The following is a 22,438-nucleotide window of genomic DNA, read 5'->3' on the forward strand; positions in this document are numbered from 1 at the left end:
TTTGCAGTTTTTTTCTTAATCTCTGCAAAAATTAAAACTATAAATTTAATTATAAATTTATGTAAAATTTGAACATAGTGATTATACTTCTTAAAATAAATACTTCTTTTTAATAATACATTTAAAAAATATTTAGTAAATGATTTTGAACTAAATTTACGACATAATTCTTAAAACATATTTAAAGAAATCATTTTTAAAGTATCCCTTATATTTTAACTATGTTTTAACTAATAATTTACAGATAGGGTTAATTTTATAGAAGCATAAATTAAATAATTGAAAATCAAATGTAGTGTTTTCTGAAATAAAAACAATTAAAAATGCATACCTAAATATAAAATCTATATATCGTAGGCATATAGTCAAATCATATTGACTATAGGGTATACAATATACTCGTACTATCGTATATATAATACGTTGCTTTTTTATGTATAAAATAGCAATAAATAACTGATAAAAAATATATTTAAATTTTCAAAATATTACAAAATGTTTTTTTATTATTAGCCTGACATGAAATATGTATTTAATCATATTCCTAGTCATTTAATTAAATAACTAGACATTTAACTTTATTTAATTTGACTATATGCCTACGACAAATATAATACGGTCAATAGATCACCTCGTCACCAAAAAAACCATAGGTAGTTCCTACTTACCTACAAGGTATCTTGTATGCTGGTGTTACGAGGAGTCTTACTTCTATGTATTAATCAATTTAATTAATACCCAATTAATTATATTATAATCAATGGTTTAATAGTGATAATTTAAAATTCCATTAAGGATATCCATTTTTATTACCTAGAAAATTATAGGTTTTTCAAATTTTTATTTTTTTCTTATGTTGAAAATTAAAAAAGTAATTTCATAATGACGTGTTTAATAAAAACGAATAGCATTTAATAATTTTATAATTCTTGTCACATTATATCAAGCCGTAAACGTAGATCGTATATACAAAAAATGTTGTTAATTTTTCTTTCCCAAAAGTGTTGGTTTTCAGGACTTTGTTCATATTATGCGCTCTGAAAAAATCTTTTGCCCCAGAGAAATATGCAAACATGCTTATGAACAAACGGAAATTAAAGCTGCAAATTCTATTGTGGGGCTGTGGGGATGGTAAAATTTACTTGATTTAAATTGAGGAACATATCAAAATTAATTTTTCACAACTCAAAGAGTGTTAATCAGGAATGAGCGTGTGTAAAAAGTCGGGTGGTGAGGTTTGAAAAAATATCATAACCTTAGTATTGTTGTTTATTAAACCTTAATGATAAGCACGTAATTGGTAATAATAATATTTTGTGGGAAGGTTCTCTTCGTACCGAATAGCCCGACAGCGAGTAGTCTGACGGCGGAGCGGTCGCGACGAATAGTTCGGCGACGAAACGGTGGCGGCGAATTGTCTGTTGGCGAAACGATCCCGGCGAAATGTCCGGTTCCATTCCTAAAACGATTCCTCAATGTGCCAACTAGAATCAACTTTCTATCTTTTACTTTTAATTTTGTGACAATCGGAGCAGCAATTCTTCTGATCGTATTAATGTAAACAACCCAAAAAAAAACATATATCATGGTAAAACTGTAATAATTGTTTTACTCGAATCCTAAATGTGCCTTAAAATTATTTCGTGGTAATGTATATAATTTTTATTTGACTTTTTATCAAATTATAAATGTAATCGAATTTGGTATGAAAAAATTCGTTATGTTTTGTATATTCATTTTTCGTTATCTTTGTTGCCAATATTTTCATGATACTTTATGATGGTATTTACTCAGTACCTACCAGTGGCGTAGATACAATTTTTTCTGTTTAAGAGTCAATTCGTAATATTCTTAGTATATCTTAATACGAGGTCCTATATAATAATATTACTTCAATTTTTAATATATACCTAACCATAGTAAAATGAAAATATAATTTTACTATGATATATAAATATTAATAAACAATAATTAAATATCATAAAAAAAAATCTAGGGGTGGAAACTTTCGTTTTATAATTTAAAAACCCACTAAGAATAAATTTAACAAAAGTTTTTTAAAACAGTATAAATTATAGTTTGTAATACAAATAATAGATTATTTATTTTATTATTTTATTAAATATTATTTTATTACCTAATTTTCCAAAATTTAACTTCTAAGGGAGTTAAATAGGGTATAATAGATTAAAAATGATAATTGCTAGGTTAAATTTTATTGAAGAGGTAGCAAGAGTAAAAAAATTATACTTGGTAGGATATTGATTTATAAATTGTGAACACACGGACAGACTTGGGTAATTAACCTAATCATACCTTGTTATCTTATTGGTTTTATTAATAATATATTTTTATGTTTTATGAAATAACAGAAAATAATTCATACCTACAAAAAACATAAAATAAGAAACAAAAAAAAATTAAATAAATTAAATAAGTACCTAACCTTTTGTATTTTATTAACATTTGAAAATAAAATTCAAATAGGTGTATCATTTACCTCTGATTTTATTTGTTTTAATGAAAAAGTTTAAATTATCTAAACTTATGAATCCTCCTCTATGTTTAACATTACAGGAACTGTCATCACGTTTCCAGTTGGTGTTATTTATTTTCTTAGAACCACATTGACATTCACAATAAATACACTTCATAATGATTATTAATAAATAGGTTCAGCAAAAAAAATCAAATATATGGAGATAATATATCCTACTAAGTTATTCCTTTTTTTACTAAAACTATAAATATTATAATAATTGGAAAACATTTTAGAATGTCACTCTTCAGAGCACATTACACAATGAACATATTAAATTGAAAAATACACACTATCGCATTGACATGTGAGCCGAGCGTATGTTCTGGTTTCTTGTATAATTAATAATAATTTTATATTTTTTTCCTTTCCATCAGGCGGCTGTATTTTATCAGCAACAAGACCTTTTATTATAGAAAAACCCCAAAAATATATTGATGTTATCCATATTCTTATTTAATATTTTAAACGCCATATTTCACATCTTCTGTGACATCACCAACTGTAAAATTATCAATGTCATCGTCATTGTTAATATCTATGTACATTTTATTGTATCTCCGTGAAAAACTATTATACGATTAAGCAAAACTGTTGATTTACATTTGTCAAATATCTTTGACCATGGTGAAAAATTTGAATAGTATAGACCTCTGAGAAGATTTTGTACGTATTCATAATGATTATATTGATTACCACTGTCCCAGTTACATAATCGTTGACTAAGTGGAAACCTTTTTGGTATCGTTGATCGATTCATCTGCTGCAAATAGGGCATCGTTGTCTTTGCCGATGTCGTCATCTTTTCCGGTGCCGTCGTCGTTGTCGTTCCCGGTGCCACCTCCCTTCGATCTTCTTAGAAACTTCTTCTTTCCAGGGAACTCTCTTTCTTCCAGATCTTTTGGGAACCCTTATTCTTACGGATCTTGACGTCAGCATATTGCCAGAGCGTTTGTCATTCCAATCCAACTGACCGGTGGCCAACACCAACTTATACAGCATTATCTTGTAAGAGTTTCGCGTATAGGTACCGCGATATTTGACTTATTGTTTTGTAGTGGTAGCCCGCCTGTGGCTTTGGTCACCTACCGTTGCCTAGATAAAACGAAAGGGTATCGTCAAACCCGATGAACACCTAAATTATAACGTATGCGTGCGTTTACGTGAGGTGTAATAATTTTTTTTTTTTAAATATAAGTTATAGGACGTTGTTGAATAGGTCTAATATGAGTAGTGGCGGACCGGCTAGTAGAGTGGGGAGATTTATCTTCCTGGGCCGGTGACGGTTATCAGGTTTTGCGTCAGCCAAGAAGCATTATAATAATAATATGAATCATATTATATTGTATAAATGTTTTTAACTGTTTGGCAGCCCACACAAAGTTTGTAGTCCGAAATTGAAAATGTGCATTACGGATTCGAGAAGTGTGTACCTACTAAATATTAATAAATAAGACTAATATGAAGGTCTTTTTCAGGAAACCAGTTTAAGTAAGACAGTTGATGAGTACTTAATTACATCTATTAAATTTTAAATTATACATCCCGCATTAAAATAAATAATTTGTAAATAGTTTTCATATTTAAACCAGACAAAAGTGTATTTTCAGTTTAAAAATATAAAATCAGATTGGTACTTAATTATAATGTACAATTTGATTAATAAAAATAAATATTACTAAAAATTATAATCTTATAGAAGTGGGGTAGAGGGAGGCTCTATATCATATCATTAAAAAAACGTGTAGTACGAATTTTTATAAAAAATAGGGGCTGCTGTTTAGTACATTTTAATATTATACTAAAAATAAGAACTGACGATCATGTTTATTTACTCAGTAGTACCTGTGATAGGTGATAATTAAAGATACAAGTAGCATTGTATAATATTGTCTAAGGCTAAATTATATCTACCAGAAGTAAATCTACAGGCATAAGAAAATATGGTTGATTCAGTTTTCAAAAATTGTCTAGAACCATGGTTACTTTATATATAATATGTTGTTAAAAGTCTATCTACTAAAAATTATAAAACAGGTCGCTAGATTATTAAATCTCTGTTTCTAGTCCGCCTCCGGATATAAGGCATTTCAGTTTATTCTGAACCAGACATGCGTCAAGTTAACTTCATGGAATTTCGTGTGAGCACAATAAATCTAACTATCATATTAATAAAATTGAACTTAAATAAGTCGTTCAGGATAGATATTTTCACAATGTGTTTATGCATTTAGAACAATTGTCGTATGAAAATGACATACGAGTACACATTTTTTATAAAGTATATTTGGGTTTTTTATTTCAAGGTTTCAAACGTATGCCGATTGGCTCGTATAGGTTAACGTAAAAGATGTTTTCATGACGGAAAATAAAAACATACTCGTATGTCGCGAGCCTCAGCAGCATCTTTACAAGTATACAAGTAAATGGATTATCACTAAGCGAAAATTAAAATATGTGTAAATTACTTTTACACCATTTCTGTCATCCATTCCATTATTAACTTCATTGATTCTGCTTGCTTCTTAATTTAATTAATTTTAGTTCCTTTACACATTTGTTTTATTAGTATTATTTTTGTTAATTTCATTGTTTTACTGTAATGTTCTAACAAAGGCAAAAAAAAAAAAAATTTAAAAAATATAAATTCAGCTTAGTGCGTATTTCCAGTTATACAATGCATTCACTGTTCTCTGGTGATAGCATACAATAATTAATATTATGTATTCATAGTGCTTACATGTTGTTTACGTTCAGAGTCACGTCATGTCAAACTAATACTTGTGTTTCGTCATTCTGAAGACTGATCATTACAGTAAAAGTACTTCATTCTGATCAATGTTCTAAAATTTCCAATAGACAACGTTTAACGTCAATTTGTTCTGCTTCTTTGATTTGGTAGGAAAATTGACTAATATATCGTTAAATTATTAAACTGTCGCATTCACATAAGTATTATGATGTATGATCATTACAAAACACTTGATAGTTTCATGAAATACATTACACTTTTTATGTAATACAATTGTCATTTATCATTTTGGTTTTCAATTTAGGTCATATATATATATTGATTTCCATATGATTTCAAACCATTTAAACGATACGAATCAATTCATGCTAAATTCTTCGCAGTTATTGTAATAGTTTAAAGAAAGTTAAAATTCTGTTACAAATGTAATATAAATGTATAAATTATTATATTGTGATTTAGAAATTTAAACGAAAGATTAAGGGAAAGAAACTTTAATGTGAAATAAATGATTTGTAGGTATTTAAACATGGACAAGAATAACGAGGAGAAGTTGAAAAGAAAAAGCTACAAAGCCATTAATGGATATTAATATTCAGATTTTAGAGTATTTTTAAGCCAAACGCTATGTATAAAAGCCAGTGTGGAGCTTTATCTAAATAAATTATCTAGATAAATAATTAATTATCTTTTATCTTATCTGGATAATAAACAAAATTAGTCGTCTGATGAATTATCTTAGATGAATTTTTAAGTTATCAAACGTAATTCAGATTCAGATAAAGAAAAATATTACGATATTTATTCAAAAAATACAAAAAATTGAACTTGAAAATTAAAAACTAATAAAAATTTAAAATTAATGAAAACTTTATTAAAATTATTAATTTATTAACTTAAATTCATTATTTATATTGTAGGTTAGGTCAAAGTTAAATTAATTTTAATTTACATTTATTTTTTAAGTATAAATTAAAAAAAAGTGTAGATTAATTAATCAAATAAAATAATGTTTTATTTTTTTTTTATCCAAATAAATAGTCTTTTATCTTTTATCTTTATCTAGACAAATTGTACCCAATTATCTTTAATCTTTATTTAGATAAATTTTTAGTTACCTTTGCGCACACTGCCTAATGCCATGAAATATTTTTCAATCGCCACGTTTAGGCAGTAGTATTAATCTCACAATTATGAGTCAAACATACACTTATAGCGATCACCCACCTACCCCAGAATTATTTAAAAAAAACCTAATCGCACAATAACATATTACCGTACACTAGATGCATGATTAACTTTAAAAATTATAATATTCATCAACACCAGCCTACAAAGCTTATAACAACAATTAACGACCACCCACCATCCAATTTTTTAGGGAAGTCGACTTGATCCTTGACCCATAACGTCTGTATCACTGTTACATATTATAAGTTTATAAACGTTTTGGACATTTGTCTTGGACAACTTAAACATTCAAAGATCATAGTCCATAGTCTTCGATGTTTCACGTCATAAATAGGAGCATGCATCACTAAAGTAGTAAAAATATTAAACCTCGACAAAAAAAATTTCCAGGCACGTCACTGAGTATAAACATTTTAGATTCTGAGCAAAGCGACAAATGTACAAGCTTTAACATCATGATTTTTTTCTTTGTCTGTCTATAAGATGTTATCATTAAGATACATTCAAGTAATTTTTTTATAATTCTCAACAGTTTTCCAAATAATTAAGGTAATACAAAATATTTCACTTCAAAAGTAGTTGACATAAAATATAAATTTAAATATTCCGTTTCCATGGTTGATGTTGATCTATGACATGTTTACTTCTAATAGTAACGAGCTTGATATTTCATTTTTGTATGAGAATTTGTATTAGCTACCTTCAAGTGTATTCGTATATGAACTTACTGAATATTAAATAAGTAATAACGGTATAATTGAAAATCATATCTTAATATATTTGCGATTATATTGTTAAATAACTTAAATATTTTTGAAAAATCACTTTTTTTTTTTCAAAATAATTTATAAAACAAATTGAAAACCATGGACTCATCTGCAGCAGGAAGCTCTACAAAACGGCTGAACGAAAACGGATCATCATTAAAAAGTAAAAGAAAGTTCGTCGAGGAGATTGATCCATTGGATGAAATGTTGCGAAAAAATATAAGAGGTTTTACTTAGAATATTAATAATTACATATTCTTAGATTTGTTTTCACTTTAAATAATATTTAAAAGGACGAAAGTGTACGTTGAGAGTAAAAGGGCTGTGAATCTAGAAGTTCTGAGTCTCAAAGATACTTGCATAAATTTTCTGAAGAAGAACTTAGACGGTACATATTATTTTCTCGGTTTACTGTGATGTGTACACGATTTTAACTCTAATTTGATTTCACTAGTATAATGATATTATTGTAATATTACGTTGTTAATTTTTTTAGATTTGAAATCTACTCAAGGGATCCCGTTCGACCATCTGGAACCGGTCCTGAAATTCGCTACTCCCGAGCAGTTGCACAGGATTGAAAAAAATAACATTTATCTGATGCAACACACCAATGAACTGTGGGAATACCACACTAAAAAACATTTTCGGAACGAGTACCCTGGCAGAGGTGAAACATGGAAAGACGTGTACTTTGTAATTATCAATAGTTTTTTTGTTTCTTAACGTAAGTTTTGTGCCCATCCATTAGTCGCCAGCACGTTATTATGGTTTTTGATTGTAAGATATAAAATTACACTCATTATTTACAAAACAAGATGTATATATAATATATTAAGGTTTTTGCGCATATCAGCAAATATGTATCAGTTATCTAGTCATTTTTTCAATTGTATTGATGATGAATGTTATTCTCATTTAACCATAGTCCTTTATTGTTTAGACATGTGTAGAAAATCGCGAAAATAAATTTAATGTGTTACGCTTGATGATGGAGTCGAATTTACTCAAGAACAGACATGGTCTTGCACCAAGACCGTCTGTGAAATGCTTAAAGGACGAGTATGTTAAATTGATTTTTAAAATAATAATTAAATTTTATTTAATGATTGCATAATTAATTAGTCATACATTTGTTCAAGGGTAGAGAAGCCATTTCTATAACCTTATGTTATAGATAATCCCAAATTTTAAAAAATTTTATCAAGATGATATTAAATTAGTTAATTTTTATGGTGATATCTAGAAAAAAAAATAAGAGAGGCACCTGAATCTCAAGTATATGCAAAAACACGCATCCACACACAAGATTGGAAAATTATAGTTAGATTTTTGATACATTTTTCTTTTTATTGTTACATGTACAATGTACACTTTGTGTTACCGTCAATGTTAAATTAACATTATTTACATTAAAATTTCTTTAATAATGATTTTGAATGGTTTTGTCAATGACTAAATTTAATATAGCTTCAATTTTTGTTGTACCTATGGAATAAATGTCGATATATATAATCGATATCGATAATAACGTTTTTCCATGTGAAAGTTCATATTTATGGATCTCCATAAAAGTAATAAAATTATCTATACATTTGAAGACATCATGTACCTCTGTATAGTACCTTATTACATGTTAAATTTTCATTGACTATGCATAACACATGATCATCATGACTACAATGTATGTCATAGTTATTCGTCACTTATGAAAATGGTAGGCCAGTCATGAAAATTATGTATAATGAAGTATTTATGTCATTGACTGCATCACTTTTCTTAAGCTAGGCATTTCATAAAAATGCCTTTCAACAATCTTACTGCCCATAAAAAACAAAGGCCCACCACTAGCCGGCCCGGGAAGCCAAAATAGTGGGAGGTGCCCTGTATATGGGGACCGGGTTGATCAACCGATATCAACTTAAAACCTCATCGGTGCCACGGGAGAGGGGAGCCCCACTGTACGCCCGTCCGGCTTGCCGTACGGGAAACAGTGCCCCTCAAGGTTGAGGAGCCTAACTCGGCTGCAACGTGGTGGCAGTGGGACAGGCGCGACGATAGAGGAAACCCAAACCACTGTACCTAGTGGAAGGTCGGACCCAAAGAGATCCTGGTCTCTCCGGCCTCGAAAAAGTACGGCTTCGGCCGGTGCTGGTGGTCCATAGACGACCCGGGACCGATCGTCCGGCTTGCCGGCGTCGCTCCCGCACGGCCTCGGCCCGCGAATAGCGCCTAGCGCTAACATGCGGACCGGGTGTACGTAGGCGCAAGCCAAAATCCGGGAATCACGTGCCCATAAAAAACAATTCAACATATACAGGAAATTTTCAATAACACCTTTATAATTCCATTGACGGTTACATATGTTACGAACCCCTGAATAATATTATGTTCGTATTATGTAGTAACATGTGCAGTGTCACACCGGGCAAATGCTGAGACAGCATGTTACCCGGACGCGGACAGACGTCGGCCATTGGAATGACCGAGGCAGTCAGTCGGGTATTAGCATTGGCCGAACATACTTTACGGAACCTTTTATAGTTTATGTTTTATTATATGTATTTTAATTGAGTGTCAAAATAAAGTGTATATCTTTGAGAAACGTGATTACAATTCCTCTTCTTTACACGTCGTCTTCCTCTCCGAGAAAGAATCCGTAACACATATAATATGCTATTATATACTTATGTCCCCAAAGATTTGGGATATTTTGTGTACGGAAAATATAAAATAAATATTTGTTAAATTTTGATTTTATTATATTTTTAAATTTTGATGTAGAAATAAGGTAACAAAACGTCTTTTAGTAAAATTATAAACATTAATGTCGTAATAATTGATCGTATGCATTGAAAGTTCGCGATAAAACGTTGAATAATTATTCTATTTTGTAAAAAATATGAAAAATATGTTTAAAAATACAAGTATGCATCGTATGTGTTTGTTTATTATTATTGTGGTGTTGAGTTATACAAATTAAAGCTAATTCATCTAATTTATAATCACATATGGAATACACTTAGTTTCATTTAAAATTGACTGTGCAGTGCGACCAATCTGAATACAAAATTATCTAATCGTATACTTCTGCAGTTATATGAACTATCCAGTTATAGAAGGTGATCCATGCGACTTAATTTCCTGAGATCCGTTTTTCGAAGGTAATAGTAAATTAATTTCATGTGTATAAGAACTATTCACCTGTATTTCACGCGATTGTCATTATTTATCTTATCTTAATGGTCATTCAATGGTTGCATAAGTCGTCATAGGTCGGATCCGCCACGAAGCAGCCCAGTGCTAAATGTTTGAAAGACCTGGACATAGGGTCCGGCGCCACTGGTCACGAAGGAAAACGAATAAATTAACGTTTACTTTTCGATAACAACCATGCGTGTATCGCGAACCTGGATGGCCGTCGCCAATGTTTAACTGATAATCGATGCGCCCGTCGTGCGTGCAATGAGAACATATTTAATGGACAGGGTCTAAACCGGATCCGTATCCTTCGCGTGTCCGGCGGCAAAAGTGACTACCACACGCGCCCTAGGGTCGCATCATCACAACCAGAGCCGTGATTAATGAGAGGCAAGGGAAGGCGATTTCCCCGAGGCGGAAAATTTTATGTTTGATGGGACGGTAAATTTTCGAGGTCCAACATAAAATAAAAAGTATATAATTATAATTTTTCTTGTATGACTGTACTCGTACGTTACATATTATTTCTATTACACATATTAATTTTTATTTTGAATTGTAATTATCTTAAGGCCGGCATATTTTAATTTGCCTCGAGGCGACTACATAGCTTAATGCAGTACTGATCGCAACGCAACACTTTGGGGCGCTACGAAATTCTACCACGCATGCGGTGCGTGTCACGACCGCGAAACATATGCCGTTGTTGTGCGCGCGGAGATACTCGTAGTAACAATGGATATTTTCGATTTTCTTTTGCGCCATCTTATATTACATATAAGAACCGTCTGTAATACTTTCAACCTATGTTGAGATAAAATAGATGAAACGATCACTTAAAATACATTTTCAGAAAAATATACTTTTCTCTACATCAATAAGTTCAATATTTATTCAATAGTTATCCTCTTTTAGGCGAAAACACGAATAAAAAATATGCACGATTCAATAGGCTATTAATATTTAATTATTATGGCACACTATAATGGAAATTTCTGCTTTTATTTAAATTTTGTGAATTTTCAAATTTTAATTCTGAAAATATTGTTCGTAGCATATGAAAATATAGTAGGAAAAACATTTTTGCATGAATCAGAGGCAAAACGAGTTTTTAAGAAACGTATTTCTAATTAATTAGAATTGATTAACCCTTATATTAATTTTTAAATACATAATCACACCAAGAGATTGTATTAAGATTTGTCATATAATTAAATTAGCTTATTTGTAAATATATATAAGTATAATATATATATACGAGTATTTTGAAATATTAACATTAGTAATATGTATAAATGTATTATATTAATAATGATTATCAAATTCACATTCTGCACAATTTTTTCAATTAAAAATTAAGTTTTATTAAAATTTAATTAATAAGTAGGTACTTAATATTGATTTACATTTAACGTATACATAACAATTAATTTTTAATTTTCTAATTTTCATCATTATTTTCAAGATTTTTATCTATAAAATAATTCGTAACTTTACCAAGCATCGTGACCAATTCTTTTTTCTGATTTTTAGTTACATTTTTATCGAATTTCATTGAATTTACCAAAAAGTCAAATACATTTTTAGGATCGAATTCCGATTCTATAAAGTGGTCTGAAAAGTGTGTTTGGTAATTATCAATGTATTTCACCAATTCTTCGTCGTTTTTATTTTTTATCTCTTCAGGCTGAAAATCAATAAATATTTGTAGTAACATTTGTCTCTCGCTAATAAGTAAGATGTAATACACTAGTCATTAGCTAATAATTAATGTTTTATTTTGATCGTTATAACTTTTTTTTCGAATTAATAATTAAATTAAATTAATTATTTAAATTAAAATTATAATTTATAAATTATTAGGTAGATACGTACATACTATATTCTAGAACAGCGGTTCTTAACTATAGGGTCGCGACCCAATTTTGGGTCACCAATAATTTTAAATAGGTCGGATAAAAATTTAAAACGTTAGTATAATATTTTTATTTTTAAGGCTTATAAATAATAAATGAAACCTCATGTACGTTGATTATCATGGAAAAAAATTTTAACGAGATTTTTGAATTAAGAACTGAAATAGAAGTATTTTTTTAAGAGAAAAAAATTCACGGTTATCCATCCATTTTCAAGATATAATTTGGTTGACAAAAGTTGCATATCTATCAGATATTTTTTCGTTATTAAATGAGTTAAGTTTGAGTATGCAAAGGCCATTAACTAATATTTTTACATATTGTAATAAAGATATTAACTACAATCAAAACCAAATCAAGAAACAAGCTTGATGTCGAACCCACGATGCGTATTTTACTCACTAACTCTATAGAAGAACTCTAAATTGATTCATTGTTAAAGCAACATCAAGACCAAGGAAGTCATTAAATTAAAAATTATTTAAAAAACAACACAATATTATTAAAAGAAATGTTTATTTTTAAATATAATGTAATTAATATTATGACTTGTTATGAATACAAGTAATATGAGTAAAAAATGTTATTCAATTAAGAGTACCAAATAGTTATTTTTTATTCTGCCATTGAATATTATTTATAAAAAGATCGCAGGAAAAATTTGGTAAATATCTTGGGTCGTCACTACACAAAGGTTAAGAATCGATGTTCTAGAACTGCGTTTCTCAATCAGGGGGTCGCGACCTCCAGAGGGGTCGTGAACACCTTGACTTGGGGTCGCGCAGGTCAAAAATAATAAAATGCTGATTTACAAAATACACCTTTTTATTTAAATATTTAAGACTTTTTAAATAATTTTAAATAAATAATTAGTGTGATCTTTGAATTTGTTTTACAATTAAAAGTTGCTTAATTTGTGGTTCAACATCTGAAGCACATAAAAGTAAGTTATTTTCTAGTGATAACAAACGATTTCTGTACTTAGTTTATATTGCCACCATGGATGAGAATCCTTTTTCGCATAAATAAGAAGTAGCGAACGGAATCAAAATTTTCAATGCCTCTGATACCAAACTTCCATATTCATTTTTCCGGGCAATCCAAACCTTATTTAAATCTTGAAATCCAAATTGTAGCTGTAATTTCTTATCAGCTGATAATTCTATCAGTTGGTTGTGAGTCTCAACTGGTAATTTGGCAACTGCAACAATATTTTCATCAAATGGATTAAGAACCCATCTATTTGAGAAGTCATTGTCGTTACACGAGAAATATTCGAGTAATTTAATTTTCACTTTTCTTAAATACGTTTTCATGGTATCAAAAACACGATCAAGAATAGGACTTTTTAAGTTTACATTTTTTTCAATGTAATTTGATGTTAAATCAAATGCATCAAAATTTCGTTTTTCGAGACGAATGATCCAAATTCCAAGTTTTTTGATAAAAGCATTAACTTTATCTGACATTATTAGAATGTTCTTTTCACGGCCTTGTAAGCTTATATTCAAGTCATTCAAATGTGAAAATATATCACTCAAATAAGCCAAATATAGTAATGTCTCATTACCTTGGAAAAAAGTTAAAAATGTTTTATTTCGAGCTTTAAAAAATATTATTAATATTATTATTATTATATTAATTATTTCGCAACTCAAAAATCCGCGTTAACACTTTTCCTCGTGAGAACCACCTAACTTTGATATAGAAAAGCAGTGACTTGCGCTTGGAGCCCATTTCTTCACATAGTGCGGAAAACAATCTGCACTGCAGCGATTGACTTTTAATATAATTTACTATTTTTACAGCTTCAAATAACATTTTTTAAATTATCTGGCATTTGTTTTGTGGCAAGTGCATGCCTGTGAAGAAAACAATATGTCCATTCAATATGTGGCATTAATTCTTTTAATTTTACTATTAAACCACTATTTTTCCCTGTTATTGCTCTTGCGCCATCAGAACACATTGAAATACATTTGTTCCAGTCCAAATTTTCATTTTTTGTTGTTTCAATAAATAATTCAAAAAGACCTTATCCAGTAGCATGACCTGGTATTGATTTGCAAAAAAGCATATTTTCTTTAATTGTCCCGTCACATTCGTAGCGAACAAAACATAAAAATTGTGCCAAGTTTGTTCCGTCTGTTGATTCGTCAAACTGAATAGAAAAATACTCACTTGATTTTAGATTTTGTACTATTTGATTGTGTACATCAGTTGACATTTCATTAATTCGTCTTGATATTGTGTCATTTGAAAGTGGAATAGTTTTTAATTTGTTTGTTTCTTTTGCAACTATCATAATATTGACCATATCAATAGTAGCGGGTAGAATGAGATTCTCAGCAATCGTGTGCAGCTTTGATTCCCTAGCTACCCTAAGTGCTACTAAATATGATGCTTCAAGTATTGCGGTGTTATTCTGACTTGATTTAAGAATACAAGTTTGTTGATTTTTTAAAAAAAGTGATTTACGCTCAAAAAAATCAATTGGTTTTTTTACTAAAAGTGGGTGATTTGTTTCCAGATGTCGAATTAATTTTGAAGGTTTCATACTTTCTTGAGATAGAACTTGAAAGCAAACAACACATTGCGGCTTATTATCATGTGAAATAAACCCATACTTCAAATACTCATTGTTATATGGCCTGAATTTTTTTTTCGCTGGTTCATCAGAAGTAGACGAAGCATTACGTTTTGTTATATATTTATCCATAATCATTAATTCAAATTACACAAAACTAAAAAGACCCACTAAAAACCAACTTAATAAACGCAATATCACATGAATTTAACACGAGCGACGCGCGACTGTCATCGATAAATTAATCGTTTCATAACACACAAAAATAATATTAAAAATAACAATAATAAGCGGTCGATTAAATGTAGATATCTCATCAATAAAACGGCCACTACTCCACTAATGGAAATTCCTAACGACCCGATACATAACTTTCAAACTTGATTAGCTTAAGTTACTAGATATGATATTTATAAATTGGTATTTAAAATGTTATATTTCGTTTGGTTAATGATAGGATATTTTTACTGTTTAAATTTTTACCTAACCTAGATGGAGGAGGAGTCGCGAAGTGATTGACTATATTTTATACCTATTTTGGGGGTCGCGACACTAAAAAGGTTGAGAAACGATGTTCTAGAACATAGGCGAAACTACCTACGGGTCAGACCAGTCAAGCCATGGCCTGACCTAATACTAACGAAAAATATGTATATATTATATATATTATTATATATTTTAATAATTATTTAGGCATTATAAATAATATATTTATAGATGTAAACGTATACATTTGTATGTTTCATATAATACTAATAATACTATAATATAATATAGTATATTGGTACAATTGGTACAAATAAGGATTATAATAGAACATAATAAGTATTTTATGTATTCAAATAATCGGTTTTATTAGTTATTGTTTAATTTAGACATTTGACGTTTATTTTTATAATTTTATTACAAGAAATAATAGTTAATTTTACGTAATAATAATTTTTATATTTTTCATTTGGCCTGACCTAATAAAAATATCTAGTTTCGCCTATGTTCTACAACTAAATAATTTAGAAAATTTAACTACAGTTTGTAGGTTCAGATCTTTATTGTAAAATATACATTTAATTGTATATCTTCTTTTAAAAAAAAAGTAGTTTATATATTTTTATTTATCTCGAATTATTTATGAAAAACCAGCCAATAGATTAGCGTAGAACTACACAATATAACAGTCAGTTCATAGGAATGAGCAGCCACTAAGAAAATTAAATCAAAACTAAGAAAATAGTACATGCATGATTCACAAAAAAAACCAAGTATATTTAATACATTACATCTGTCCCTATTTTTAGTGAACCCTGAAACATAGTGTGTTGTCTGAAACTGAAAGTATGCACTATGGATTCGAGAAGTGCACTTCATACTACTACATATTAATAAATAAGACTACTATGAAAGAGTTTTTTAGGAAGCCAATTTAAGTAAGATAGCTAATAAGGACTTAAATATATCTATTACATTTTAAGTTATATATCCTACATTAAAATAAATAATTTGTAAGTAATTTTCATATTTATACCAAACAAAAGTGTAATTCCAGTTTAAAAAATAATATCAGGTTGGTACCAAATTATAATGTGCAATTTGATTAACAAAAAAGAACTACTACTAAAAATTATTACTGATATTGTACTAAAAATTATAATCATATGAAAGGGAGTAGAAAGGGGCTTTGTATCATAGCATTGTACATTAAAAAATGTGTAGTACGAATTTTTATGAAAAATAAGGATTACATTACATCGATATTGGTTCAGAACTGTTTAAAATTTAATAATGACCATAATATAGGTAATTATCCTATGAGTTGATTCTGTCAATTTGTATAGTTAATATATTAATATTGTGCTTACTGCATTTAAATAATATTAAAATTCTCTATGAGTTATATTTTTTCTCTCATCCAGTCGCTAGTTATTATTTTTCTGTAAAACTGATTATAACAAATGAGTGTACTCATAGTAATAAGCTAGTGTTGCTTAATTTGCCATGATAGTCGCTTTGATGTTTAATACGACCAGCAGCGGATTGGCCCACCGGGATACCGGGAAAGTTCCCGGTGGGCCGGTAGTCGTATTATAACACTGGGACGATCTACTTGGATTAAAAATTCTTTTATAAAAGTAATGTATTTAAATATATTGTATTTAATTGTAAGATTTTGATAAAAACCTAGTGTAAACGTGATGTAAACAGGTCTACGAGCATTTAATCCATTAATAAAGGAGACTTTTATGGAAAATTATTATTATTGGATGGTGGGCCGGTCATACGGTAATTTCCTGAGCCGAAATATTTAGCCAATCCGCCGTTGAATACGACCCTGATTAGAAAATGTAATGATGCTTCAGACTACTATAATATACTTAACTTACTTGAAGGTTCATAGCTTGTTCTAAAACTTTATCAAATAATTCTTGATTTATTTCTATTGGTTCATCTGATTCTTCTGAGTTATTTGAATCACTCTCGTCATTCATATCATCCATGAATTCAATGAAATCCGAATCATTGCTACAATCATCACTTGCACTACTAGTCGAACTTTCGCTATTTCTGATTTTATTTATAAATGTGGTAATTTTATTTTTTAGAATACTAAAAAAACTATCTTCTATCGGCTCAGCAGTTATCAGTTCATCATTTTTTAATTTACGTTTTATTACATGACCATTTTTTGCGACGATTGACTCAATTTCGGGAATTTCAACACCGTTTACAAACTTCTTTGTCACAACTGTTTGAACTTCTTGAACATCATTTTTTATCTCGGGTATTTCAATGTGTGACATTTCTTCAAGTGTTTCTTTTTCGGGCGACGAATTAGCGTTTTCTTTTTGATGTCCAAAACTAGATAGAAGATTTTTGAACGAGCCATACATATTTGTTGCGTACTGATGAACCGTAGCCCCTGTATCGCGTTTGCTCTGAAAATCAAGTAAGTGTAATGTTAATAATGTACGTAATTACGATCCAGTTTTGAGTCATATTAATTTTCAATGAATATTAAAAGATTTAATAACTTTACAATGGTGTAGAACGTTAATTAAATAGGCACAACGAAAGAGTAAAACTATTGGTGAGCTGTAACTAAAACGGAAACCTATATGGTCATATCGGAACATACCGACTGTCTAGGCCAGAGGTTTCCAACCAGAATGCCACGAACTTGAATTTAGGGTACCGTGTAATTATTTCAAATTATATAAAGCAGTCATTCATAACATTCGCGTGCAAAATAAAAAAAAACATATCGAAATTTAAAAATAATCCAACCACGCACACACACACACACACACACACAATGGTGGAACAAGGAGGTGGAAGACGGGAATTCATCCACGGGCGTAAAATTTTAAAGGGTGTAATTTTTGTAGTTATTAACAACTAATTTGATATTTTTAACTTTATTAAATAGGTACTAATATTAGGTTAAAACTAGTAAAAGTATTATTGTACATTAATTATTAGAAAAAATGCTCGATAAGAGTATTTGATTATTGGTCTATGAAAGGACATAATTTTAACATTTTTTCGGGGCGTAAAAATTTATAGTTCCACCTCTACACACTTTCAGAATATTAATTTCCATTTAAACATAACATAACCAACGTGTAACTGAAATCGTGCACATTTGAAATTTTGCTGATAACTTTTGTCACGTGTGACACCGACCACTCGTTTCGGTTGCGAAGCAGCTGCCAAAAAAACACCCACATCGTGATCATTACGGTATCGTTTACCGCGGCGTACGTACCAACAAAGTTTCCATGACCAGTTTTTGGATGGCGTCATGCGAAACTTCCTTGCCGTCCCAGTAGTCCTGGAGCGCTTGCGCCGTCACGGTCGCCACGTTCACGGATAACACGAGCACCTGGTAGGTCGACAGGCTGGGCACCACGAACGTGGCCACCTTGAACACGATCGGCAGGTACGGCGCGGCCACCACCAGGCTGTTATGCACGTCCTTGCCGACGTCCACGATGTTCACCAGTTGCGATTTGAGACTGTCCATCGTAGTCGTCTGACCCGAGTCAGCGTCGTCGTCCACCGTCTCGTCCGTGACAACGACAGCGCCGTCAGTCGTCTTCACCGTCTTGACGTCACCGTCGATTTCGGTCGCGGTGGCCGCGGTGACTGTCGGAGGATCCGTTGGCTGCACGTCGCTCTGCTTGAACAGATTGCTGACCGACGAGAAGAAGCCGCGTTTCTTCCTCAACAGTCCGCCGTCGTTCAAACCGTAAATCGCTGCTCCGTACGACGTTATGCGGTACTTGTTCGGATCGTAATTGGCTATGACTTTGATCAGCGGCACGTATTTGTAGCCCTGTGGCACCATCGGCAAGCCGTCGGCGATGCCATTGTTGTCGGCAACGTAAAGATCATACGTGTCGCCATGACCTCTTCCGTACGCCTATCATGCGCAAAAATAATAATAAGAACGGTCAACAAGTGTGGTGCGAGTGATTATGGTTCGATCGGTCGATCATCGTGGCTCACGATTTTTGGAATTCGTTTTGAGGGGAGGAGCAGAGTTCCTTTGATACAATATTATCTCGTATTAAAACACAAAAATGTTTAACCCATTAACAATGTATTACTTAGGATTAAATTCTTATATTAACGAAAAAAACGTAATATATAATTTTAAATCCTAGTGAATAATGTATCACAGCCTCGGGACGTGTGGAGGGGTCCAGACTTGTAGTTTTTTTTCAACTTCACTTCTTCATACTATGTGACTTCCAGCGATGTTCCCATCAACTTTGTTGAGAGTGTACTCTACCGGCAGATGTCTGAATATGGACATTTTTATGATTGACACGGAAACGGTTGTATATAATAGCAGAAAAAATGAGATGTATACATTTTTATTTTTTACCGAAATAGAAATTACAATTATTTGAACAAATCGACACCATCGTAATTATATAATACACCGTCAATAATTACTTTTAATCGTCTGAGGGAAAACTGAACGTCTATTATAAAACAAGACTAAAATTAAAATTTGTAAAACTAATTACATTTAATATTTCTCCGCGAAGTGCTCGAGAATTTGAGAGTATACATAATAATATCCATGAATTTTCAAAATAATGTTGAGAATATACGGCGTATATGTAGTATACTCTATGGGAACATCACTGGTAGCTTCTCTAAAAAATGCTTTTCCAATTCAATTTTGGATTATGGTGTAATTTGTTAACCTACCCGAAAATGATTGTAAATAATAAAAATATCATTATCTAACAATACAACCAATGTATAATTAATATGTCCATTGTTACGCTTGAGATCTAATATGACTATATGGAGCGCAAGAAATTATTATGAACATTATCTATTTGTACATACATGAAGATATTATTTGACTTACGAATAGAAATTGATTCACAAAGACACACTGCAAATATATATAGAGATTCATGGTTAACCGATGTTTTTATGTTTAAATCATTAATATCGACATAATCACACGAATAAACGATATACTTCAGTGAACTTATACAAAACAATATATGCAAAATCGCTGCCCTTTGATTATGAACAAAATTATGTAGGTATTGACTTGTCATACAAAATCGACGTGGTAAACTACGTGTACCTATACAATCACGTATACGTGCGTATTTTGTCATCTCAGCTACAACTTTCATTTGTGTAAATAGTATTCACGTGAAAGCTGTCAAACATGACGTTTTAATTTTAATCGCGAAATTCTATTCGAACTACACGCTGTCAATCATTTATTGAACATACAATTTACCTCTTATGCGTTATTCTCGTAAATATTATTATATGATAAATATATTAGTAATATCAAATTATTATTAATCATAGGCATATTACACGCCTATATAATTATATATATATAATTATATTAATATATAATTAATAATATTTAGTTAGTCAGTTCAACTCTCCGTTTAGATATCCTGAGAGATCTTTAGAATCTTTGGATTTTATTGGGCTATTTTACTGTTGCATATTGTAGTTTTTTCTGGTCTGTTTCACTGTCTATTTTACTGTAGGTACTTACTAACAATAACTGTTCATTACATATTATAAACAATTAATGTGATATCGATCGGCGATTTAAAAACAGAAGAATAATTATTGCACTCGAATTGAAATGTTTGGTGAGCAAAAACCTTACAAGTAAAATAAAAATAAATACTAAACGACTTCTGTCAAATCCCCTAACTTCTAAGTAAGATTGTTAGTCTGAAAAAAATATGGTGATGGTTGTACAAGTATAAACTCTGAATATAATTATGAAACATAAAAAGCACTGGAGAAATAATATCCCCATTTTTAAATAAAAAATAATCAGTAAAATTAAATTTTTTAATATCTTTTTGCTAATATCAAAGAAAATTCCTGATTTTTTTTTAAATATTATATTAAATATAGTTAAAAATAATATAATCGCCGTGTAATTTATTTCCAACTAGTCAAAAATATGGGAACAATGTATAATAAAATACCTGTGAATGGCAAAGTTGCTTTGTGTTTGATTACTATTTATAAAAAAGTGTCTACACCTATTATAATATCATATTTTATTTACAAATATTGTATATTTATATATAAGTAAATATTATATAATGTAAATACATACAAATATATACATGAAGATATCAACTTCGTTATGCTATTTGTTTATTTAGCTATAGCGAGTTATTTAAGCATGAAATTCATACAAGTTCACCAATCAATCATCTATTTCATTATTGTAAAAAAATATCATACTATATAATTAACGAAAACAATCATTGCATTGTAGATAAGTTGTTAAATGTTAATGTCTACCATAAAAATATATAATTTTTAGATATAAGTATTTAGTCAATGAATAAAAAATAATATATACATAACATTTTTATTAAATTAAAATTAATCACAATTCATGGCTATATTTAATATATGTTATTTTATTTATTAAATTAATTTTAAATGTTTTGAAATTAGTAACAGAGTTGAGCAAAAATAAATCTAAATAAAGAATAAGAGGTATTTTAATCTAAATAGTCTTAGTTTGAATAAAAAAAAAATGTAAATAATTCTAAATAGTTTAATTTTTGAATTAACTTATATTATTTTAAATAATATTCAATTTTTGTACAATAAAATTATAACTATAATAACAATATAATATAATAACAATGACCATGTCAATCATGACGGTAATAATAATAAATAATACTGTCACTGTCACTCGTAGTATAAAATACTTAATTTATCCATAACTTTATAATATATTTTATGCATTTATAGAAATATTAAAAAATTATAATAAACCATCAATGTCGAATAAACCAACCACAGTTACATAGTGCTTTATATGTGTAACAATTTTAAAAATCATAATTGGCTTTGTGAATGAGCAATTTTGGCTCTGAAGAATGATGATGTCAACAAAATAAACTAGACAATTCAATTAAAGGTACTGGGTTAAATAGCCAATTACAAATAGAT

General features: G+C 29.9%; 2 protein-coding genes across 2 annotated transcripts; both read right to left on the reverse strand.

Annotated features, from left to right (window-relative positions):
- Positions 1 to 11,866: 11,866 nt before the first annotated feature.
- Positions 11,867 to 20,557, reverse strand: LOC112686838. The gene is made up of 4 exons (XM_025559297.1): positions 20,337 to 20,557; positions 18,714 to 19,370; positions 17,332 to 17,883; positions 11,867 to 12,137 (listed from the first exon to the last, which is right to left on the reverse strand). The coding sequence occupies exons 1-4, from the start codon at positions 20,385 to 20,387 to the stop codon at positions 11,892 to 11,894; spliced, it is 1,506 nt and encodes a 501-aa protein (XP_025415082.1). The 5' UTR covers positions 20,388 to 20,557; the 3' UTR covers positions 11,867 to 11,891.
- On the reverse strand, positions 13,330 to 13,857 carry LOC112686839 (zinc finger BED domain-containing protein 5-like). Its single transcript, XM_025559299.1, has one exon. The coding sequence runs from the start codon at positions 13,833 to 13,835 to the stop codon at positions 13,353 to 13,355; it is 483 nt and encodes a 160-aa protein (XP_025415084.1). The 5' UTR covers positions 13,836 to 13,857; the 3' UTR covers positions 13,330 to 13,352.
- Positions 20,558 to 22,438: the final 1,881 nt, after the last annotated feature.

The sequence above is a fragment of the Sipha flava genome, unplaced genomic scaffold, assembly GCF_003268045.1.
Source record: "Sipha flava isolate LNK unplaced genomic scaffold, YSA_version1 325_pilon_pilon, whole genome shotgun sequence".
Taxonomy (NCBI): domain Eukaryota; kingdom Metazoa; phylum Arthropoda; class Insecta; order Hemiptera; family Aphididae; genus Sipha; species Sipha flava.

Excerpts from the sequence above, each read along its gene's own strand:
- LOC112686838 (XM_025559297.1), bottom strand. The coding sequence starts at position 20,387 with ATGAATCTCTATATATATTTGCAGTGTGTCTTTGTGAATCAATTTCTA. Across the intron at positions 17,884-18,713 it reads TGGTCATGGAAACTTTGTTG|AGCAAACGCGATACAGGGGC; the intron begins GTACGTACGCCG and ends CTTGATTTTCAG. Across the intron at positions 12,138-17,331 it reads AACAAGCTATGAACCTTCAA|CCTGAAGAGATAAAAAATAA; the intron begins GTAAGTTAAGTA and ends ATTGATTTTCAG.
- LOC112686839 (XM_025559299.1), bottom strand. The coding sequence starts at position 13,835 with ATGTCAGATAAAGTTAATGCTTTTATCAAAAAACTTGGAATTTGGATC.